The sequence below is a fragment of the Drosophila bipectinata genome, chromosome 3R, assembly GCF_030179905.1.
Source record: "Drosophila bipectinata strain 14024-0381.07 chromosome 3R, DbipHiC1v2, whole genome shotgun sequence".
Classification (NCBI taxonomy): domain Eukaryota; kingdom Metazoa; phylum Arthropoda; class Insecta; order Diptera; family Drosophilidae; genus Drosophila; species Drosophila bipectinata.
Window position 1 is genome coordinate 10,388,886 of NC_091739.1, and position 25,298 is coordinate 10,414,183.

The window sequence follows — 25,298 nt, forward strand, 5'->3', positions numbered from 1 at the left end:
AGCAGTGCCCCTTTTGGCCCGGACTAACCCGATTTAGCCAAGTCATGGCCAGGAGATAAGCCTCAATTAGCTGCGGGCCAAAAAAAAAGAGGTGGAGTCTTCTGCCTCAGGATCGCAATCGGGGATTGTAAAACGGAGCACCAATGAGCAACAAGGACTACCTGGAGTCCCTGCACCCACACACTAGCACCCCACACACAGATACTGGTCACACATACACACACACTCACTGATCACGCACACAAAGGTAGGAGCATAACGAGGGCACTCGATCGTGTCGCAGTTCGAGTCAAACAGCTGTTTCGTGAATGAAATCCAGGTGGGTGTGAGTTTGTACCTTTAAGAAAGAGAAAGAGCCACAGCGAGTGGGGCGACCAGGGGGAGCAACAGAGAGCACACATCTCTCTACCTGGTAATATGAATGAAAGTACACTCTCTCTCGCTCTCCCCAGGCCGGGTAAGAGAAGTCGCAGGCTAAGAGCGGCGGAGCACCTGCCGTCTATCTTGCTCTTTTGCACTCGCAGCGACTGTCGAAGAGCAACTGAAAATCTGTGGAGCTGAGAGACACCAACAGACACCAATACACCATCAACTGAGACTGCTCGGGTAATGTCTGTGTGAAAAGCCGAAGCGACTTCGGCCCCCGGGGGCTACCTGGCCGTAGTATTTAATACTACCAACTCTACCAACCCAAATCATAAGATCGACAACGTTCGACGAGTTCAGATCATCAGATCATCAGCCAAAGCAAACAGAAGCGATCTCGCCAGCTCTATAATTCACAAGCAAACAAATTATAAAACAGTCGAAAAGTCCGCTGATTTTTCACGTGGAAAACCCTGAACGCGCCCGCTTCGGTTTCATAAGTTATTAAAAATCCAAATAATCAACAAACTGTTTAACAAAAAGCCTTTAATGGATTTTAAGTGTCAGTGACTCTTATATATAAAAACAACAAAAACCCAAAACACAGACAAACGTGGCCGTATAATCAGCCAAGAAACCCGACAACAACAACAGCAACTGGTGGTGATAATAAAAGAACTTACAACAACACCGCCGAGAACCAGTATAAAGTTCAATATAAAGTCGATTCCAAATTAAACAAAGGAGAATCGTCGGCAGAAGCAACAAAAACAAGACTTGGTTTTGTCATTCACGTATTTTTGGTAAATACACGGCATTCGAAATGGCAGCCTACTTGGATCCCACTGGCCAGTACTGAAGGAGTGACTGAAGCTCATCCACCAAGAACTCTTAGAAAATCTCTAAAGACAAGTAACTCATCAAGGACTTTCACAATGGCCGCCTACTTGGATCCCACTGGTCAATATTAAGGAAGAAAGAAACCGAGCTCACAAGTATACTCTTTCAAGAAGCAAGTTTAAAGTAAATCTCATCAGCATCATGTCTCTGGCTCTGGATCCCACTGGCACCTACTAAGCCAATCTCTGCGAAATACCAATTTGGCCACACCAAAGGGCTGAAAACAGAAACTCAATATTAAAATCAACCAAACCCCTCAAATCACACACCTCCACTGCAAAATGCTGGACCCCACAGGAACCTACAGGCGCCCCCGCGACTCGCAGGACACACGCCAGAAGCGGCGCCAGGACTGCCTGGACCCAACCGGGCAGTACTGAGCCAATTCAGTGACAACAACAGCCCCATTCAGCCTTTGCCTTATTCACAAATATTTTTTGGGCATGATTGGGGGAGCGCGCTGGTTGCGCGTTCGCGGCCGCGAGGAGACTTCCAGCTGCCGGCGAAGAAGAAAGCTGGGGGATTCCCCTCACCGATCGCTGCTAAATTTTGTATTTATGTAGTTTTTTTGTGTAGACCTTACCAGACCTATTATATTAATTATTTATTATTATCATATGATTTAAATTAAATATTTGTTCATTACTGTTCACAAAAAACCACAGAAGCACACACATATCCTATATTATCACACCATATATGTTATATATATTATATATTCATGTAATTGTTTCTCGAAGATGAAAGAAATTATGCAAAGAGTATTACATTTAGTGTCATATTTCCCGAGCAAATCTTCATTTGTTTAAATTATAATTTTTATTTATTTGCCAACTATTTGTGAAATGTTCATTTTAGCTACGTTTTCTCTTTGACTATTTTGTTGTATGTACATTTCGCCTGAGAAAATGCCGAGCTGAGAAAATCATTCGGAGCAAGAAGAAAATTTGTTTAGATTTTAAGCATATTAAGCTATTTATATGTCTACACACCTTCGACAAACATCCAGACACCCATACAAAAGCCAACTCACACCCATAAAAATATAATATTAAACGAAAACCATATTTAAAACTGAAAACTTTTGAGTGCATTTTTCCTTTTTCCACTGGACATCTTCTATTCGGACCAGCGCCCAAGCCACAGGCGCACAAAATTGTCGCATTAAATTACAAGATTTTCCAGATACACAGATACTCCGACACACACACTCCGGCACTTGGCGACAGATACAGATACAGGCATCTGATCTCTGGGGGCTCTGCCGCAGACAAATTGCTGCCGGGGGGAGCATAAAATATGATTTTCCAAACGGCCAGCGCATATTTGATGAATCTGTGGGCATTAATTAATGTCACTGGGCGGTCGCCGCCGGCCAAGCTGCTGGAAAATGATCAATAAAAATTGAAAAGCCCCCGGATGGGGTAGGAGCCAAAAAAACAAAAAAAAAACTTCAGATATCAAACGCCAAAGAGCGCAATATCGCAAACAATGCTAATGCGGAAGTAAAAGTTCAATGTTCGTTTGTGCTCCACAAGTGATTAGGTCAATAATAGCAAAACAACAACAACCTCTCAGAACGCCGATTGCAATTGCATTCTGAGAGCGGTTAGGCTAAGAGAGAGCTGAGCTTTTGGCCTCGTGTCGACTTTTCCGACCAGGTGGTGGTGCGGTAAGAGAGAAAAACTCGAAGAGCACGAGAAAAACAGAGAGGCAGAGATCGTGCAATCGATGCGGATATGCGGAGCGAAAAGCGTGCGCTATTAATAGATACTCGCATATTAGCTTTTCAGTATGAAGTTCAGGGAAATCCACTTGCGGCAACGCGGCAGCGCGACAGCTGATCGCCAAGGTCCGGTGACGTCGCCTAACGGAAAGCTTTCCCACGCCCCCACCCCCACCCACTGATCGGTCCCAGCCACCGTTCAGATCCACCTCCTCGTCCCAGACAGCCAGTGATTGCATTGAAAATGCAATTAAGCGATCATCCGTTCAGTTCCGAGTGCAATCAGATCTTCCCAGGCCCCAGCACACGCGCTGACCCAGTTAACTTGTTGTTGCCAGATATTCATTCATATCGCTTTCAGCCACAGACTCTCGGCCAACACATACTGCCCCGAAAATAAGGTAGAGGGCTAAGCGGAAAGAAAGTTAGACGAAGCCTTAAATACCCTTGAAATTGGCCTGTAATCGAAAAATATATCTTTATATTAAAATCCACTTTAGTAACATAAATTATACATTAAGTTTATAGTTTTTTTTAGGAAAACTCAGTTTTTAAAGAAAATATTTATACAAGAAAAAAGTAATGATACTGCAAAACTTCAAGTCTATTTAGGGATCTTACAATTATTACCCTTTTTGGATTGGATAAGACTTCCAGTTCTGAAAGGACCTACAATTTCTTTACCTTCCAGAAAAAACACCTCCACCTCATGGTATAGGGTATCCAAATAAAACCAAAAGCCAAAAACCGATTCCGCATAACCGCAAGCAGAACTTTCTAAGTGAAAGTTGGCCCGGGATGAAGCTACTAGAAAATACTGCCAGTGCCTTCGACTTTTAGTCAGTCATTCAGAGTGCGACGGGATGACAGCCCCTCCACTACCACTATCACTACCGATACCGCTACCTCCCCCATTTCCCTTTCGCTCCTGGTACGCAACCTCGTCCCACAAGCCCCACACATGATCACACACACACACACACATGGCGACCGTATAACTTGACCTACATTTCTGCAAGACAATAACAACGAAAAAAGGCAACAAAAACATATACAAAACAAATTTATACACCACACACACATACACACACCATCGCACACTCGAGAGCTGAGAAAAGAAAAGGCAAGAAATTTCCAACGGTACATGAGCTGATGCCTGGGACTGGGGCCTGGACTGGGTATGGGCCTGGGACTGGGCCTGGGACTGATTCAATGTTTATATGAATCGGCAGGGCTTCACAGGCCGCTCTGGTGCTTTCAAAAAATTATTATCGTAAAATTGATTTCATTGAAGTCGAGTCGTCGAGTCGCCGTCTTCGTCATCGGCTTGTCCGAAGCTTTGCACGCCTCTCGTGGCTCCCTTAGCTCCACACCTACATACATACATGCCCATACCCACTACTATATGGTATATCTTTTTGGTACACTTCGTTTATGTATTTTGATAATTAGGCGAAAGGTGAATAAACTCATTGGCTCGATGCCGCTGCCGCTGCCTCAGCCGTGTCTTTAATTTACACATTTTGGTAAAAGAAATCGAGTCAGCAGACTGCAGCCCGCGGATCGGTGGTTCCGCATTGGAAAACGCTAGAAGACACCACAAATAGAAAGCGACAGTAGATGTCAAATCAATCTGGGACAAAGATCTTACATTTTCTCGAAAAGTCTGTGGGGGAATCTAGGTTATAGTCAAAATAACAAGTTATTATTCAAATAATAAAATATTATATGAAGATGATGAAATTTAAAAACCATATTACAGAATTTAAGTTATAAAATTCATTGAATTATTTGCAAGGATATCATGGCTTTAAAACTGAAATTAAATGTAGCATATCTTTTAGGGGCTTGGATCTTCTTCAAAGAAAATCCTAAGAACAATAGAAAAAAAAACTTTATTTCTACAACAACACATGGAAGCTGTGTAAGCTTTATACATAAAATCTTTCCATTCAAAAACACAATAATTGCATTCGAGTAAAATCCATGGGCCGCCATATCAATAAAAAAAAGCTTCTCTTTCACCGGTGTTTTTCCCTGGGCCAAATAACAACTGAAACCGTAAGATAAACAACAAACAACACTCTCACTGCTTTTTGGGGCAACTCGAAAAAGCGGAAAAGGTCAATGACATGGTCCAATTTCCAGAAGACTGTCGCTGTGGAGCATCTGCGGATGAGTCTTCCTCCACTTTCCGTTCCGATCGTGCGTTGTTTTCAGTGTAAACAAACAAACGGCACCCCAATGAAGACGACAACGACAGCGTCAAGAGCAATGAAACGAACGGCTTGAAACGGCAGCGAAAACAAATTCAATTCACTTTCTATTCCAATGAAAAATCGCTCAAAGCTCTGGCGGCTCGAAAAAAAATAAAAGTAAAAATCAACAACAGTAACAACGAAAGTGGTAGACCAACGTTAGCAACTTTGGTCTTGGTCTTGGTCATACAATCCATTGATCTTCAGGCGCTTTCAAGTGGGGTAAACAACGGAGCACGCCTCATCAGCAGCAGAAACATCTACAAAAACAAGATCCACACTGGGAGAAATTATTTTAAGAACTGTTTGAACCAAAAATGTTTATAAAAAGCAAATAGATTTAAAAAGAGGTAATAAAATATGTTCTAAGAGAGTATAGAAAAAGGATATATAGAGCTAGTCTAGTTAGAAACTCCCCACCCATTATTTTTCTCTGTGTATAATTTGAAAGCGAGTCCAAAACGTCTGATGTTGTTGGTTTTTGGCTTTAACGGTTTCCGTTTTTTGTGTGTTGGTTGTTATTTGTTTCTTCGACCAGCAGCACCAACAGCAACACCAACAACCTTAGCAACATCCCCAGCAGCACCAACAGCCACAATTGTTGTTGTTGTTCATTTGAATATCTAGTGAAAATTTCACCCAGACAAGTGCCTTTTGTTATATATTCAGTTTCGGTTTCATCTCTCTGGGTACCTTCCAAAATATGAGAGTTTCTCCTAATTTGCAAATATTTTTTTCTTCGCGGGGTATTTTTTTTTTTGGCACAACCTATTAACAAAAAGGAAAAATATTTGGAATACTTTTTAGTGGTCGACGCATAGTTTTATGACTATTCACGTGCCAAATGTTACATTTCGGCTTAATCGGGCATTAGTCATAAGTGGATTGTCTTTGATTCACCACAGGGCGTATACGCAATATTCAGGCAAAATGGGTCGCTCGTCTTATAAAGCATAAAGCATTAGCGCAAATGGGGGTTTGGGCTTTTCCAGGTACTCGACACAGACTTTGGCCGATGGCCAAGGCAAGAACCCTTTGGGCCAGAAAGACTTAATAGGCCAACAGGCCAAAATATGCACCGCGGAGCACGTACTACGAAAAAAAAATGGTAAAATAAAACGAGGAAAAAAGGCACAGAATGGAAAAGATGGAAAAGCGCAGAATGAAAAGTGAAAAGTTAGCCAGCAAGCAGGCACTCCGTCCGCGTTTATTGTTGGCCGTCTTGGACTTGGTTTTGCCAATTGCAAATTACGTGCCATAAAAGTCAACTAACTGGCGTTGGTGTGGGCAGTTGTGCCCTCACCTTTCGCTGCCCCGACGCCGCTTCATTCACCCACTCACAGCCAGTCGCCTGTGCAAACTCGCACTTTCACGTCTAATGCCAAAACACGTTGCAATTTTCATGGCTTGGCACTGACTTTAGGCCTGTTGGCCAAGTCCAAGTTAACCAATTGCGCAGCCGCCATTCAGCCAGTCGCAAAATATTCAGCCAGAGTTGTTTGTATACTTAGTTGCTTGCTTAGTTTTTAGTTTGCTATTTGCTACCACTATCAGTGACGTCAGTCAGTCACTCAGCCAGTATCTGTAGTGTATCTTTACCTGTACCTGTGTACCTGTATCACCTGTGCAAACGCCGCCGCATTGCGTAAGCAGAGCTCTGCCGCCTCGGTTTCAGTCCCTGTTTTTAACTTTTAATTTTTAGCCTCGCCGCCAGCATCTCTCGACCCGCCCACCAGCGGTTAGATTGTGTAATAAGCACATGACAATTAATTAATAGCACCCAAACCAAACGCACGCGCCTACATCGGCAAAAAACAGTAACAGTGGCAGCTCATAAAAATATCAAACAAAAATAGCTTCGAAAACATTCGAGTACTTGCTTTTGCTACAATTCAATTAAAAACCTATTACATATTGTTTTTGGCAATGCGAAGCTCTTAAAAGAGGTCCATGGCATGGAAAGAAGAGGTTGGAACTTAAATAAAATGTATATAGTTTTTAAATAAATAAAGCTAAATCATTACGTTAAAATATTAACATTCCATAAGTTAAGGAACTTTTTCTTGTAAAGTTCCATAAAAAGAATATAATAAACCCCTCCAACAGCTCTATTACATTCAATTACAACTCACGAAGAGCATTAATGCTTCGAAGCGTCGAAACTGTTTAATTATTCATAATTGTTTATTTGTAAAAAATATTAAAGTATTTGGCCAAAACTGAAAAAGACCTCTCAAGTTTGGAGCTCCCCAGACGGCGGCCGAAACGTGAGCTGGCTGACACTCACACTTATGCCAACGCCTGGCTACCTGTGTGTTTGTACACCTGTCAGGTGAGGCTCTTGTATGCTTTTTGTTTTTCCTTTTAATTTCTTGTGTTTTTTTTTTTGGGCCTCAAGCTGAAACCAATCCATCTAGCGCCTCTATCAGCATAACAATTAAGCTTAAATACTTTTTGCTTACTGGCTGGACCCAAAATGGGATTATTCACACTTGATTAGAGGCATGTGAAAAATGTTTTTTTGATTTAATTTGGTTAGTGATTCGGAGAGGAAGGGGGGGGGAGAGAAGACAACCTGCATAAAGCTATCAAAATTCATTCAAAATTAAGAATGAACAAGAACCAGAAGAAGGGGCTACGTGACAATATTTCAAAAAATCCCAACCCAACCCGTATACTCACAATTAAATGCAGATCAAAGATCGAAACAAAGTCGAAAAGACTTCATTTGCCTTAACAGCTGGGAATCGGTGTAAATTTAAATTGGATTCGATCTTTAAATAAACGTATCTTAGAGATACAAAAATAGATGGGTGCGGGTTTATTTGTAGCAGGAGCTTTCAGTGCATTTTCGAGAGTCCAAAAGTATTTCCCACCTTGCGGATACATTAAAAAAAAAATACACAAAAAATGAATTCAAATAGACGAAACAAATAAAAATAAAACATAAATAAATACACACGAACTGACAATAGAAAGAGAGAGCGCGAGGCGGGCAGAACGAGAGGGAGGGAGAGCGACCAGCATAGCAACATACAACAAAAAAAAGTTCATTGAACTATTTGTGAGCTTTTTGGTGTGTAGCTGTGAGTGTGTGTTGGTGTATCTGTGTGTTGGTCGTTGGTTTCTTTAGTTTTATTCGTGGATTATGGTATCATAGCACATAGCTTCTTCTTCGAAAGGTTTTCGTCTGCTTCTTCTTCACCTTTTGGATTTTTTTTCCCCCCATTTTTTTTTTTGTTTAAGGTGTCATGTGCTTCTTTTGGGGTCTTGGATTTCTGTCTTTGTTGGCTGGAAGCCGATTGTAACGTAAACTTTTATAACGAAATTAAAATTGATAGCAACACACAATTGTGATTAATCATAACCGGCATGGGAAGTTAAACCCTTCTTGCAGAGCCCTCAGGAATTGGCTTCTTTTTTTTATAATTTTGGGGTCTTTTTTTAGCCGAGTCATTGTCCATCCCGGAATGCCCAAAAACCAAGCCCAGATTAACCCATTATTTGCACCTCGAGTTTTAGTCTCGACATTTAATTCTCAATAAAAAGCACGGGAGGCATGGGAGGCGACCTTGAGATTAGCAGGTGAGAAGGCCATTAAAACGCAAGTCCTCTGCCAGTATAAATTTTAATTAATTCCCGAAAAATACACCGGGCTGTGTATTACGATTGGGAGTATTCCTATCGGACATTAAACAGAGCAAAACCCGTCTGCTTGCTGGCAAACAGAATGCACCTAATTAATTTCTTAATTTTATTTGGTTTTTTTTTTTTGGTTTTTGTTCGGCGGGAGTATCTCAATAGTCTCGAGACTATTAGTCTTATTGTCATTATAATTTCTTTTTTTTTTTTGTGCACGTATTAGCACCAATTAATTACTGTATCGTATTTTAAGCGAAACAAGTAATTTTACTTTCTTTATTGTTATTGTTATTTTATGTAATGTTCTTTTTTTGAAGGTGTATTCTAAAAACTGGAATATGACGTTAGCAGGAGGATACAAAAATTACATTTGAATTTTGGGAAGCTACTTGATCTAGTTTTAAATTAAAAGCTTAAAAATGCTAAGAAAAAGCTTAGATATTAGAATAACTTCTCTTTGTTTTACACAAGTTCATGATCTTAATGATATAGAATGACATTCACCCCATTTATGGACGCATGTCTCGCATTAAAAGTTTGGCTTTTGCATAAATCAGATCAATAACCATACAAATGGCCCAAAGGCGTTTAATGCACAAAATGCGCCACAGACATGACCACCCCCGTCGGCCCCGGTACAGCCACCTACAGCGAGTATCGCCGCACCGATGACAACATAAATAAATAATTAATAAATTAGAATAAGACGAGGAACAACGAGATCTGGCACATGAGCCAGTTTACGCGACAGAACTCGTGCCACACTCGGCGCAAGCCTCAAAGCCAAGTTCAATATCAAATAACACGCGCGCTATGCTCGAGCTCGAACTGAGATCAGTCAGCTCAATGATCGGCTGTGAAAAAGACGCCTAGTCATAGTTACATACACACTAACCGAATAAACACATATTCACAGAATATTCACCGATCTGATGGAGAACAGGAAGCATTACGGAGATAAAAAAGCCCCATAAAAGGCGATTCGCAATAAATCAAAATTAGCAGCATACAACTTTGGGCCAGCACAACCACACACGCCCTTTGGCCGCGGTCAAGACTCCCACTCCCCCTCACAGTGCCCCTTGACCCGCTCCCTCCATCCGTCACCCTCTCACTGGCTCTAAGTGCAGGTTGCAATCAATGCCGTAATAGCAACAACAGCAATAACAACTTCCGTATTTCATGCGCTGTAATTTAGCTCAAGTAACAAAATGCAAAGCCAAACTAAATGTTGACGCCGGTGACGCGACACGACGCTGAAACTTTAAGCTCGAAGCTGCAAAGTGCACATGAAATAAAGTATTTTTTCAAAGGTTCCCATATCCTTTCAACTATTTTTATTCTCAAGGTTTTGCTATGATTTGTGCTGAAATTTGTTACTCGAAAGTGTGATATGTAAAATGATAGTTAAGTTTACTTCCCATACTCTTTTTTCAGTGCCCGATCTGAAAGCTGAATCAACTGAAAAGTGGCGGCTGGTAACTGCAATCCAATATTTGCAATCTGTGAGCTGGCCAGCCAAAAGGCGATCTTAGCACGTCTGCATTCGATGGCCAGCCAACCAGCCAGCCACTCGCTGCGATTTGATTCGATTTCGTGTTTACATACAAATTGACATAATTTGTTTATTAATGTTGAACGATCGGCGGGTGACCAGGCCCAGACGACAATTGTTTATTATGACCATTTGCAATTGTGCAAATAAACAAGAGAACAGACTTAAAGTCAATACAGATATCAAAGTAAGACTATTCCCACATAAGTACTCTGAATAAGTACTCTGAACAATAAATAAAGTACTTAAAATATTATCAATTAATTTAATTAATTTTTACAATTATAACTGGTTAGTAGCAGCCCTGAGTTAAGGAAAAAAAAATCAAATACAATTATCAGAAACAAAATTGCCGAAAACCAACGCGTCATATGAAAACTGGATATGCATATCCTTAACTTTTTTCAATGCAAATTTTTTATTGTTTTTGGGTAGAGAGATGTTGAAATTATCGACTTGATTGCATAACACCAAGATCATCAGCCAGAAGAAGAAGACACCAAATGCGCACCGGGAACAATTCACAAAAAAAAAAAGGAATATTTTGGGCAAAAAAAATAATTAACATATTTTTTTATATATTAGGTTGTATTGACGAAACCTATCCGATTGTTTTGCATATAATTAAGGGATTTATGTACACAGAAGAATTAAAATTCATGGATAATAATAGAAGCTGTTTATAAGAACTTTAGTTTTAAGTAGCAATTTAGACAGAAGTTCTTAGAACTCTTAGACTGAGACTTTATTTTTAGACTTTACATAAGATGTTTGGAGTTGAAAGATGGGAAATATATGTATAATATATACGAATTTTTAATTAAAAATCTGATAAGCTTAAATGTTACTTGTTCGGCACACTTTTTGAAATATCTGGATTAGCCGCATTATATTTTTATAATCATGCCAAAAAAAAACACCTCGAGCCTCTCGCTTCCCAGCTCTTCAAAAATCCAACCAAGCCCCGTCGGCTGACGCAAATGAAGGCACCATAAATTGTATATATATCACCGATATATCGAAATCGACCCCAGGCAGTACATATACATAAGTGCATTATTAGCACTTTCATGGAATTGGAAATGAAAATGTCAAATGGGCGCTGGACATGAGGAATCGGTTGACGAGAATCGCAACTCGGCGATATGGGAGTGCGTAGATATACTTGAGGTGTCGAGGGGGACGAGATAGACTTTTAACTGTTGACTGTTGACCAAAGTCGAGTAGATCGGTCTCTCTGACTTATTGGCATATAGCTGCTGGCCATTACAATTATTATTACATATTAACATTTGTAGCATTCTTACATACTTAATACATTATTATAGTAATTTAATAACATGTTCTCATGGTCAACCTGCTGCGTGGTTGTCGTTGTGGTGGTGGTGCTCTGGTGCTATTGGAGTGCCAAGTGGATTCCATCCGAGTGCTGGATGTAGTGGAGTGGAGTGGATATTGACAGTATCGCCGCTGCATATTTTAAAGAGCCGCCAGCGATTACATTGTAGCCAAGAACCATGCCAATAACAACATCGAACAACAGCACTAGGAGGTCATAATGAACGACACTTTACGGTCACTACGATCCATTGATGGCTCAATGGGGTTCCGTTCCTGGTCAAATCGCAGATACAACCATCAAATATCACGATTTTTAGCTGTCAACCTGCCTGGCAGTTGGCGAGTATTAGATGCCAATGTCGATGCAGATGCGGATACGGATGCGGATTCGGACGTTTCGGTTTTCGCCTGGTGGAAAGTGAAAATGCATCGGTCTAATTATAACACGTGATATCATCGGACGCGCATGATTTATGCGCAAGTGCACCAGATCCGGCAACAACAATCGCCCAGAACCTGATTGGATTGTCTTGGATTATGCACCGACGCCCGGAGAGATAGGGAGAGCTCAAGTTCAATGTGGAAGCGGCTAATCCGAGCTGCCAGACAAGGCAAACCCTTGAAAATGGAAGCGCCTCGTTTGCTATACACTACACTGTTAAAAAAAAAAAGTTATTCCTACGAAATGGTAGTAAGACAGCTTTGTAATATGACTTGTAGATGCATATTACGTATACGCAATGTCAGCCAAGATAATGTTTGAATTTTTTGGGATATTTCTCGTAGTGTAGGGGGCCTCCACTATCCACTCGATACGCCTCTGGACACCCAAAACCACAAACCTCGACGTGCAAATGTCTATGCAAATGTGGCACCCTCGAAGCTGGCATCCCGTCTCCAATGAATCGGCGGCTTTTGCACAAACAATTTCATTTCGCTTTTAATTTCTTTGCGCAAAATTTTTATCGTGTGTGTTTTTTGTGTGTTTGTCAACTAAATTGGGTCTAGTTTATGCGGTTTTTTATGAAAATGACCTTAGTCATGATCATGAAATGGGCTACAATTAGGGCATGAATGGGGGATACTCAGTGCCAGTTACCCACCAAAAAAAAACCATATAGGCTCAAAATTGAATAACAAGCACTAAAGATTAAGCCAATAAAATGAGTATAAATAGAACTTGTGTAAAAGGCTTTAGAAAAGATGATATAGAATCAGCTAATAAATATATTTTTTATTTTCTATATGATTAATATTATATTTTAGTACAAAGTATATTTATGGCAGAACGTAAAATGCTTCTGTGGGATTGTTTAGCTGTATAGTTTGGAAAACATGATAGAATTTCAAAGGCAGCAGTAAAATGACCCCGGCGACGTCTACAACAGAACCCGGGGAATCTAAATATTATTCGTCTGGGGCTGGGTAAAGTTCTCAAAACGATAGAATTCCATGCCTGACAACTGATAGGGGTCTTCGTTCTTTGCACCAGGCTCAAACAGACAACTATTGACACATTGGCCGTTTCGGCCTCAAACAAGCTCTAAATCAAGTTCAAAGTCAAACCAATTATCAACAATTTAGCTAATCAATAATAGTGGCCACATACACGCAACCATAGAGAAAAATCCCCAAAAGCAACAAACGCCCAAAAAATATGAAACATGTTTGGTTGGGGCTTGTGTTTATATTTAGTTTTAAAGTTGTTGCTGTTCTTTTAATTTTGGCTCAGTTTGGGCAGACAAAACGAAGCAACTGACCAAACTACTTACACTGACTAAAAATTAACACAAACCGAACACATAAATGCAAATAAATAATTAAAAGCAAATACAGCAGCACCGGCCGGAGCAACAACAAATCAGCTCAGACGGCTATATTTTGGCAGCGAACTTGTTTAATTTGCATAAAATCGCACAAATACAGGCAGCCCAGCTCGGTGGAGCAGGAGCAGGAGGAGGGTCAGGAGGAGACCCACGCAGATGCAATTAAAAAGGCGCGCGCGTAGATCAAGTCAGCTGACGATGGGTTCGGACTGGTGGGGATAGGGGACAGGTGGCTGGAGCCCGGCAGTCGGATAAATTTAAATACATTTTTTATATGCACTTTGTTGACTTTTTTCGCTCTGCTGTTGTTTAATATTGCTCGGAATTCAGGAATCGGAATCGGAATCTGCTGTCTGGAAACTAGTTCGACGCAAAGTTAGTGCAGTAAATAAACAAACAAAAAACAAAATAAAAATAAAAATTATATTGTATAAGAATATGCCCGGTAGTGTGTGAGCTAAACATGTATGTACATGGCTGCTAAAATAAGCTTTATTTAGCGTGTTCTATTGAAAGGACAATAAACTCTCTGCGGATCGTCAAGGTCAACCACATCACATTAGAAAACGACGATCGATTCTTATTCGGGTCGCTTTGGATATATCTGTTTCGATTCTAAATTCAGGCAAACTTGATTGTTTTGCTTATGCAAATGCCCAATGAATTGATAACAGATCATACAGAAGTGGTGTACACATACGTTTCTAATTTATATTACATCAAAATTAAGAGCTATTCCCAACAAGAATTAAAAAAACCAATCAAATACACTTTTTTTTTTATTGCTGATTTGCTTCAAACTATTTTGTATGGTTTATGGTGACATGATGGATCCACAGATAGGATGCCCTTTTAATGTAGTCGCAGGACCTTCTCTATTTTTACTTGAAGCCATCTCCCAAGTCATGTTAGCCCAAGTCAAGCTAACATCCTAACAAGGAAAGCAGCCTCCACAGGGTCCGCACGCAAAGCAAGGACCGCAGGTGTTAGGTCCAAAACAGGGTCCGCAACAAGGTCCACAAGGTCCGCAGCAAGGGCCGCAAGGTCCGCAAGGCCCACAAGGTAAGCAGCAAGGGCCACAAGATCCGCAGGGTCCACAAGGTCCGCAACACATGATTGATCCGTTCTAAAGAAAATAGACCAAATATGTTTTTTTTTTCAAATGTTAAAATATTATTTTTTCACTCACAAAAAACCGAACAAAAACTAATTTGAAACTGAACAACAAATTTAGATGTTTTTAGGCCGAAATGTGGGAAGAGAATGAAATGAATACGAAACCGAAAGGACTAGCTCGGTTTGATAGATTTGATTTGGTTTTCCACAGCCTACTTGTTTTCAAAAATGTATTTTTTACTGTCTGCATAATCAATTTATAACATAATCGACTATTCAAGTCTTGCATTTCAAGATATATCAATCCTAACTTTGACAAATGTTTCTATTCAAAATTCAGTAGAACTTCTGCTTGGACCAATTCCTAATGAATTGAAAACAGAACGAATAAAAGTGATGTACATATACAGTATGTATATTACATGAGAGCTACTCTTAACATGTCATCAAATCCGTGTTAATCTTAAGATATAACTCAAAATAAAAAAAAAAACCAATTCAATATTCGGCCAACTGTATCCAATTTTTAATACTTCGGCCAATTTTTCAATTTCGGCCGCGCCCGAAGTTAGCATTCCTTTCTTGTTAATTTATATTACATTAAAATTTGAGAGCTACTCCCAATATGTCTTCAAAACAGTGTTAATCTTAAAATGTATTTCAAAATAAAACAAGAAAGGAAAGCTAACTTCGGGCGGAGCCGAAGTTTATATACCCTTGCAGTTAAAACCGGATATATATCGCAAACATCGGATATAGTTGGCCGATCCCTATGATTACATCATAATAAAACTAATTAACTAAAATAAAAAATCTAAAAAAAGTCCCAAACTTCTATCTTCAAAAATACGAAAGTTGGTATTTCTACCAAAACCCATTTCCGATCGTTCAGTTATATGGCAGCTATAAGATATAGTCGGCCGATCGTTGTAAAATTTGGTAGGTCGGATGATCTGACCAAAAATATAATCAGTACTAAGTTCCAGCTTTCTATCTTCAAAAACACGAAAGTTAGGTCATTTCCGATCGTTCAGTTATATGGCAGCTATAGGATATAGTCGGCCGATCCTTACGAAATTTGGCATGTCGTATTATTTTGCCAAAAATAGCGCTCATGTAAAATTTGAACTCTCTAACTCTAAAAACACCAAAGTTATAGCATTTCCGATCAATCAGTTATATGGCAGCTATAGGATATAGTCGGCCGATCCCGGTCGTTCCGACTTATATACTGCGTGCAAAGGAAAGAAGGGTGTGTGCAAAGTTTCAAGTCGATAGCTTTAAAACTGAGAGACTAGTTTGCGTAGAAACAGACAGACGGACAGACAGACGGACAGACAGACGGACAGACAGACGGACAGACGGACAGACGGACAGACGGACATGCTCATATCAACTCAGGAAGTGATCCTGATCAAGAATATATATACTTTATAGGGTCGGAGATGTCTCCTTCACTGCGTTGCACACTTTTGACCAAAATTATAATACCCTCTGCAAGGGTATAAAAACCAATTAAATATTCTTTTTTTTTTTATTGTTGATTTGCTTCAAACTGTTTTGAACGGTTTAGGGTGACAATGGATTCAGATGGTGTCATTTAAGATGCATATAGGATGCATTTCTGATGTAGTCACAGGACCTTCTCTGTTTTATATTTGAAGCCATCTTCCAAGGCTAACATTGTAACCAGGTCAGCACCAAGGGCCGCAAGGTCCGCAGCAAGGGCCGCAGGGTCCGCAACAAGGCCCGCAGGGTCCGCAACAAGGGCCGCAGGGTCCGCAACAAGGTCCACAAGGCCCGCAGCAAGGACCACAAGGTCCGCAGGGTCCACAGCAAGGACCGCAGGGTCCACAGCAAGGTCCACAAGGTCCGCAACACATGATTGATCCGTTCTGCAAAAAAAAAGAAATAGACCAAATTAATTAGTTTTTTTTTCGAAATGTTAAAATATTTTTATCACTCACAAAAAAACCGAACAAAAAATAATTTGAAACTGAACAACAAATTTAGATGTTTGTAGGCCGAATTGTGGGGACAGAATGAAATGAATAGGAAACCGAAAAGACCAGCTCGGTTTGATAGATTTCATTTGGTTTTCCACAGCCTACTTTTTTTCAAAAATGTATTTTTTACTTTCCGCATAATAAGCATACATATAATATAATCGATTATTCAAGATATATCAATCAAAACGTTGACCAATGGTACAGAAAATTGCCTTTATACTGTGGATTGGGAAAAAACTATTAGTTATTATTAATGTGCAATTGAACAGATTTTTATAGCTCTGATATCTGATGTCAATATTTATATTACTTTTAAACAGAAGCCTTCGGTTTCCAATTTCCTTCTGCAAGACAACACAAAAAATTTGGACTTTTCTTATAAAACTATGAAGTGCAAATATCTGTCTAAAAACGCAGACACTATTTTTAGTGTTTTTTACAGTGAAAAATAATATAAGTAAGATGAGGGCTACTTCCAACATGTCTTCAAAAGAGTGGTAATCTTAAGATATAACTCAAAATAAAAAACCAATTAAATATTCTTTTTTTTTTTATTGCTGATTTGTTTCAAATTATTTTGTACGGCTTATGGTGGCATGATGGATCCACAGATAGCATTATAGGATGCCTTTCTTATGTAGTCGCAGGACCTTCTCTATTTTTTACTTGAAGCCATCTCCGAAGTCATGTTAGTCCGATTCAAGCTAACATCCTAACAAGGGAAGCAGCCTCCACAGGGTCCGCACGCAAAGCAAGGACCGCAGGTGTTAGGTCCAAAACAGGGTCCGCAACAAGGTCCACAAGGTCCGCAGCAAGGGCCGCAAGGTCCGCAAGGCCCACAAGGTAAGCAGCAAGGGCCACAAGATCCGCAGGGTCCACAAGGTCCGCAACACATGATTGATCCGTTCTAAACAAAATTTACCAAATTAGTTTTTTTTTTCTGAAATTTTAAAATATTTTTTTCACTTACAGAAAACCGCACAAAAAAATAATTTGAAACAACAACAAATTTAGATGTTTTTAGGCCGAAATGTGGGAACAGAATGAAATGAATAGGAAACCGAAAAGACTAGCTTGGGTTGACAGGCATGATTTAGTTTTCCACAGCCTACTTGTTTTCAAATATTTATTTTTTTACTGTCAGCAAAATGAGCATACATATAATATAATCTGTTATTAAAGATATATCAATCAAAACATTAAACAATGGTACAGAAAAATACAAATTCGATCTCAGATTCGAGATCACGTAAACTCGATTCTTCCGCTTATGCAAATTACTAATGAATTGAAAACAGATTGTATAAAAATGATTTTTACGTTTTTAATTTATATTAAATTAATAGATGAGAGCTACTCCTAGTATGTTTTCAAAACCGTGTTAATCTTAAGACATAACTCAAAATAACAAAACCAATTAAATATTCTTTGTTTTTTATTGCTGATTTGCTTTAAACTATTTTGTATGGTTTCAGGTGACATTATGGATTCAGATGATAATATAGGATGTTTTTTTTATGTAGTCACAGGACCTTCTCTGTTATGTATTTGAAGCCATCTCCCAAGTCATGTTCTTGTTGAAGCTAACATTCTAACAAGGTCGGCAGCAGGGGCCGCAAGGCCCACAAGGTCCGCAACAAGGTCCGCAAGGTCCGCAACAAGGTCCACAAGGTCCGCAGCAAGGGCCGCAAGGTCCACAGGGTCCGCAGCAAGGACCACAAGGTCCGCAGCAAGGACCACAAGGCCCGCAGGGTCCACAGCAAGGTCCACAAGGTCCGCAACACATGATTGATCCGTTCTAGAAAAAAAAATATACCAAATAAATTAGTTTTTTTTTGAAATATTTAAATATTTTTTTCACTCACAGAAAACCGAACAAAAACAATTTAAAACAGAACAACAAATTTAGATGTTTGTAGGCCGAAATGTGGGAATAGAATGAAATGAATAGGAGACCGAATGGAATAGCTCGGTTTGAGAGAAAAGATTGGGTTTTCCACAGCCTACTTGCTTTCAAAAATTTGTTTTTTACTCTCCGCCTAATATACATAAAATATAATCGAGTTTAGGGTAATACGTTTTTATACCCTTGCAGAGGATATTATAATTTTGTCAAAAATGCGTTGCGTTTTGTCACTGCGTTGAAGAAGGTTACGTCTCCGACCCTATAAAGTATATATATTCTTGATCAGGATCACCTTTAGAGTTAATATAAGCATGTCCGTCTGTCTGTTTTCACACGAAGAGAATTGGGGAAGATTCACATCACGGTTGACCATACGGTGGCAAACCCCATTTTCAAGGGAACCCATCACAAAAAATGGACAAAAAATCCAAAAAATATTTTGTCATAGGATTTTGATGCAGAATGGTGGCGAGTCGATCTAGAAATCGTTTGGTACTCCGCTTGAGAATCGGATGCGAGTTGTGGAAGATATAGCCATCACAGTAGACCTTATAGGGGAAAATCCCAATTTCAATGGATCCCATCACAAAAAATGGACGAAATATAAAAAAAAAATATTTTTTCTCAGGATTTTGATGCAGAATGGTGGCGAATCAATCTAGAAATCGTTTAAGATACTCCGCTTGAGAATCGGATGAGAATTGGGGCAGATATAGCCATCACTGTGGACCCTATAAGGAAAAACACCATTTTCAAGGGAACCCATCCGAAAATATCTAAAAAAATATTTTCTAGAATAGATCTAGAAATCATTTAAGGTACTCCGCCATTGTTTTGGGCCGCTCGCTGTTGATCAAAACCGATCCTTGAAATTTATATTAGATTAAAAGATGACAGCTTCTCACAGCATGTCTTCAAAATAGTGTTAGCCTTAAAATTTTTCTCAAAATAAAAAAACCAATTAAATATTTTTTTTTTTTATTGCTGATTTGTTTCAAATCATTTTGTACGGTTTCGGGTGACATTATGGATTCAGATGGCAATATAGGATGTGTTTTTTATGTAGTCACAGGACTTCCTCCATTTTTATATTTGAAGCCATCTCCCAGGTCATGTTCTTGTCGAAGCTAACATTCTAACAAGGTCGGCAGCAAGGGCCGCAAGGGCCACAAGGTCCGCAGGGCCCGCAACAAGGTCCGCAGGGTCCGCAACAAGGTCCACAAGGTCCACAGCAAGGTCCGCAAGGCCCACAGGGTCCGCAGCAAGGACCACAAGGCCCGCAGGGTCCACAGCAAGGACCACAAGGTCCACAGCAAGGTCCACAAGGTCCGCAACACATGATTGATCCGTTCTATGAAAAAAAAAGGTCCAAATTAATTAATATTTTTTTTCGAAATTTTAAAATATTTTTTTTTCACTCACAGAAAACCGAACAAAAATAATTTGAAACTGAACAACAAATTTAGATGTTTTTAGGCCGAAATGTGGGAAGAGAATGAAATGAATATGAAACCGAAAGGACTAGCTCAGTTTGATAGATATGGTTTGGTTTTCCAAAGCCTACTTTTTTCATACATTTTTAACATTTTTACATTTTTATACCATCTGCATAATAAGCATTTAATATAATCGATTTGTCAAGATATATCAATCAAAATGTTGACCAATGGTAGAAAAAATTATTGGCATAATACAGTGAACTGAACAAATGGCTAATAGTTATTATTAAAGCACGATTGAACGGCTCTGATAGCTCTGGTATCTGATACCAATATTTGTATTACTTTTAAACAGAATCCTTTAGTTTCCGATTTCTTTCAGCTAGACATTACAAAAGAATTGGATGATTATTCCCCTTCTTTATAAAACTGTGCAGTATAAGTTTCTGTCTGTAATCTCAGTCACTATTTTTACAGTGCTATATACAGTAAAACATAATACGAGTATATGAGATTTAAATTTTTGTTTTGCGGCCGGATCATGTGTTCAATGCACCCAGTTGAAGTTCGAGCCGCTGCCGGTTCTCAAGTCGAGTTCGAGTTCTGCCCTGCAGTTTTGTTTACTCTTGATTTTGTCGCACTTTTTGATTAAGTGCGTGGTGCCTGGTCGAGTCTGGGGCTATCGGGGCTAAACGGACATACAATATGCAAGTGTATATAAAGTTCATTATCTGCTTGAAGAGCTGCGTTGTTTTCCTGCCGAATCCGAGCCCCAAGAATGTCGCGATCTCGCATTGAAAGAGGTCAATCACCAGTGATCGCGATTGCGCCTTGGATGTCACTCGTGTAATTGAACACAATTTATTTTATTTGCTAACGATTTTACGATTTCACTTAATTAACTCCCGAAAAGCAGGAAGCCAACTAGTTGACAAAGTTACTAGTGGAACCGCACTACTACTATATGAACCATATAATATACCAACCATGCCCAGAGTATATGCTTATAAAATGATTCGTATTTTTGCATGACTGAGTCACGTCGAGCATTCGTCCAGAAAAGTATGGGTTGCAAATAAAAAGCGCATAATAGGCGTTTAAATGCAATTTTCTCAGCAAAATGGTCAGACGAAATATCAAAAATTCGAATTATATGTTTTGCAGCATGTTGATTAGAATGAAATATGTGTATGTGGAGGGTCAGCAAAAGTAGCAAAAACCACATCGACATCGACAAGCCGCCGCACAGAAGTCCTCTCCCTTCTAGCAGAAATATTTGGGTAGCATCCCGCATCCGATGAGACGGACAAGTCCAACTCAGGGTACAACTTCTTGGTCTTCTAAAGCACTGTGGAAAAATAATGTGTATAATTTAAAAAATATATGTTTGTCCATATATTCTATCGGTTTTTTGTGGTTGTATTAAAAAAAAAAACACAGAAGCTCTACAAAAAACTGGTATAGTTCTCAAAACTTTATTTTTTCAAGTGCATATTCTGTATTTTTTTTTGATTGGGATGGATGGAACGTTGGTCAATAATTTTGTGAGGGTGCCGCCAAAAGGGCAGCAGACACTGTTCTAACTTAGTTTTTTTTTCATATTGGCGCTGGTCTTTGTTTGAAATAGATTATTGGCAATACATATGTATACAAAAATATTTTTATTTCGTCTGGCGACGAGAGTTCAAGGATTTTTCTTGGGTTCAGTGAACCAAATGTCTTTCCTCCGGCCGGAAATATCGAATTCGCTTTAATTATGGCCCCTCGCGCAACTTATTAATATAAGTTTGATGAAAAGTGAAACACAATGGGCATACACAGATGTCATCATCTGCTAAAAAGCAATGAATAGTACCCGTCCAACCCAGAGAAATCAATATCCGCCTGGCGTAAGTGTGCGCCCTAATGACTCGAGGGCGTGGCCAGTAAAGGTGTAGAAAGGGTAAACGATGAAGACAGGTAACCCGAGTAGCAGTGGAAAGTGAAGAAAACACGTGCCACCCCCAAATAGAAGGCAGCTGCTTGAAGAAAATACCCCAATCAACAGTATTATTATAAGACTAAAATATATTATAAATATTCCTTAAGTATTAAACTTAAATGTAAAAACATATTTTTTATGAAAGCAAAAGCAGCTGTGAATCGTCATCATAATAGTTGTTTTCTTGATGAAGATGAAAGGGTAAGATTCTACATTCATGTAATTTGAGTCGTCGAAGAAAGTGAAGGACGAGGAAGTCCTAGGCACGTGCCGCCCAGTTTAATCCTTTCAGCTGCCTTAAAAAAGGAAAGTGAAATGGAAGTCAACACGATCAGATCTAGATCGAAATCCAAGAAGCTGATGGAAGCCTAAAATTCTGATTGATCGTGCGACAAGGGATGCGGATGGAGCTGATGGGAATTCCTAAGAAAATGGCACACACAAAAAACACGCAGCACGCAAAAAAAAGGGTGGAATACAACAATATAATAATAATAAGGAGCCCAAGGAAGAACACACACGCTTATACACATCTATACATATACTGATGTATGTGTTGGCAGAGAACTTGTATTATTTAATTTGGAACTGGGCCGTTTATGTTGTTTTTGTTGGTGTTGTTTTGTTTTGGCCCAGTATCAATGAATCGAAATGAAATAAAATTAAATGCGAATGTCTCGATCGCGTGCGGCAACATTTTCACAGATTTCAGATTTCGAGATTCAAGCTTTTTGCCCTGGATTCTGATTCTGCGTTTTGATTTGTGCCTCCTTTTGATCATGCCCCGATTTTTTTTTCTTGTCTCGTTGTTTGTGTGTAATCTTGGGGGTTGTGTCTTCTGTTTAAGCAATAAATGGCATATAAATACATACTTTGGTTTAACCCATGGCTGCCGGTGTATCTTTTAATCAAAAAGATTGGTCTTCATCATTTTGAATAATCGCAACATTTATACTATTTATAAAATTTTAATGATAACCTTTCTCTGTCTAGCAATGGGTAGCCATCTTTTAGCTTTAAGCACTTTCCAACACTAGTATTGCAATGGCGGATCTTAAAGAGCGCTGATTCCGGTTTACTTGAAAGAATGCTAAACTTATCCGATTCAAAGGGTTAAGTCCGCCATTTCGATGCTGAGAATCTCTAGATCCCATGAAACCATATTTTTTTCTCTATCTGTTGATGACGAATACGCATGCAAGTTCCAGGAAAACCGACGCCTCCGCTCCCCGCCGCATTCCACGAATAGTTGGCCAGTGCCTGCCAAATTGCAACTCAATTATAAATTGCAAAGACCAAAGTAAAAAACCCAAAGCGAAACCGAAACCAAAGCTGGTATCGAGAAGCAAAACAAAAAAAAACCTAAAAGAGTCGCAGTGTAAAATTGTAGCTTAGGCAGCGGCAAAAACTGCTAATTTAACTGCTAGTTTCGCATGCGAACTCACACATGCCAAGAAACACACACACAATGGAACACAGGCTGGAAAACATCAATGGAAATGCCATGAAAATGCAGGTTGAGCTATGGAAAATCCATGATACAAGCAAGTACGGTGAAAATCTTCCGCGTTTGTGTAATGCAGGAAGATTTTGCATGAGTTTTGCTTTTGTGTTTGGCATAGATTTGCCACAAATAAGTTTAGTACTCACATGGGCATAAAATTATACATACACCTAGAAATATACTTTATTAAATTTTAAACTATACAAAAACCTTTAAAGATTCAAGAATTGTATCAATTATTGTGATGAAAAACAAAATATGCATTAAAAACAAAACTGCTTTTAATGAATACGCAAATATATTAGATTTTTATCAGTGTATGTAAAGCTATACTGGCAGTTTCCCGTGAGGTCTGCATCTTGCATCCCAAAGATTGCGGATCCGAAAGAACCGACTGGACCGATCCTCTGGAAAAGCGCTGCCAAATCGATCAAATTTCTCTTCGGCGGAGAGAGGAGAGCCCAAGCATGCGAACTCTGTTTGAAAGAAAGCAGGTGAGAGCGGCAGTCGGTCGTAAAGCGCTCAAAACATGACACCCCAGATGCGCCTGCTCCCGCGCCATTGGGTGAAATGGGGGGCAAGTGGAGGCACCAGAGACGGGGACACCGTGCGAAAGTGAAATCGAACCTTCGCTGCCGGCGTTTGCGCTTTTAAAAAGCAACAACAACTACAACAAAGCCGGTCAGGTTTACGGCAAAGTTTACGAGGGGCGCGACTATGGCGCACAGTGCACCAACAACCATAAATTTTTTTGAAAATAATACCTGTTTTTGTAAACTTTTTTTCAAATTTTGGCAAAGGTATTTATGTTTTTTATAAAGTAAAACATAAGAATATGTTATGTTTCTCCTATATCTATACCTAATTATGATAATTAAAAATATTCATTAATAAGACACATTTTTTGGTACGATTAGAAAATTAATAATATATTTATTTTAATTTTAGCTTGGTACACTGTGCGAGATGTCCGATTGGGAGAAGTGCAAGAGAGTCGGGTCTGGTGACTTTAATTAATAATAACAAAAATACAAATTTGTAAAAGTTTCGCATTTATTTTTACCGACAGTGAATGAAAATCCGTTTCGATTTTAATTTTGGCAGGGCAGTTTTTAATTTTTGGCCCGGTCGGTCACTGAACTTTGTCCGACTGGACTTTCGTCACGAAAATTTTTGCATACGTGAGCCACCGGCGATGACGCGCTGGCCAGGCCCTAACCCGATAATTATATTTAAACGCCGCCTGATTTGGGTGGGTGGGCGATGATGAGTTGGCTGGATTTTTTCCGACTCGGACGTAATCGACATTTATGGCGAATTGTGGCCAGGATATTATGTCGGTCATCAGGCAGGTGAATTTTTATTTAAAGAATATACATATATTGTAATTTATTTATAAACTGAAGTTGATTATGTAGATCTACGCCCTACAACCAAGATTGTAACTAACCAATTCTAGAGGCAATTGGCAATGCAAATCAATTTCGCGATCTTAAGAAATATGCAGCTTTAATTAGTTAATAAGTGGCGCTGGATTGCAGCTGACACCGTCGCGACATGGCCATGGCTTTGGCTGTTATTGTAGCTTTGGCTACCCAGGATTCCTCAGACGACGCTGATAAAGTGGCGCTCCGACTGACTGGACCACAAATGGGCGTCGAGCGCAATTAGCGCCATATATCAATTACTCTGCGCTGGTCCACTCAACATTACGTATACGCAGACGACT

The 25,298-nt window shown here is 39.5% G+C and overlaps 1 protein-coding gene and 2 long non-coding RNA genes across 5 annotated transcripts; 1 reads left to right on the plus strand and 2 right to left on the minus strand.

Moving 5' to 3' along the window:
- The first annotated feature begins 706 nt into the window (after positions 1–706).
- On the plus strand, positions 707–2,340 carry tal-AA (tarsal-less AA). The gene has a single exon (XM_017247245.3). It carries the CDS (start codon positions 1,548–1,550, stop codon positions 1,644–1,646), a length of 99 nt encoding a protein of 32 aa, XP_017102734.1. The 5' UTR covers positions 707–1,547; the 3' UTR covers positions 1,647–2,340.
- Positions 2,341–14,380: 12,040 nt separating this feature from the next.
- LOC138926749 (uncharacterized) lies at positions 14,381–15,116 on the minus strand. Its single transcript, XR_011443373.1, has 2 exons — positions 14,804–15,116; positions 14,381–14,740 (listed from the first exon to the last, which is right to left on the minus strand). It is a non-coding gene; the product is annotated as an uncharacterized lncRNA (long non-coding RNA).
- A 1,129-nt stretch (positions 15,117–16,245) lies between these two features.
- On the minus strand, positions 16,246–20,228 carry LOC108129320 (uncharacterized). Of its 3 annotated transcripts, none has more exons than XR_011443201.1 (6): positions 20,068–20,228; positions 18,605–19,996; positions 17,710–18,537; positions 17,050–17,646; positions 16,698–16,958; positions 16,246–16,625 (listed from the first exon to the last, which is right to left on the minus strand). It is a non-coding gene; the product is annotated as an uncharacterized lncRNA (long non-coding RNA). The 3 variants fall into 3 exon arrangements; XR_011443200.1 differs by having other exon boundaries at positions 16,698–16,976; XR_011443199.1 differs by having other exon boundaries at positions 16,698–17,646.
- Positions 20,229–25,298: the final 5,070 nt, after the last annotated feature.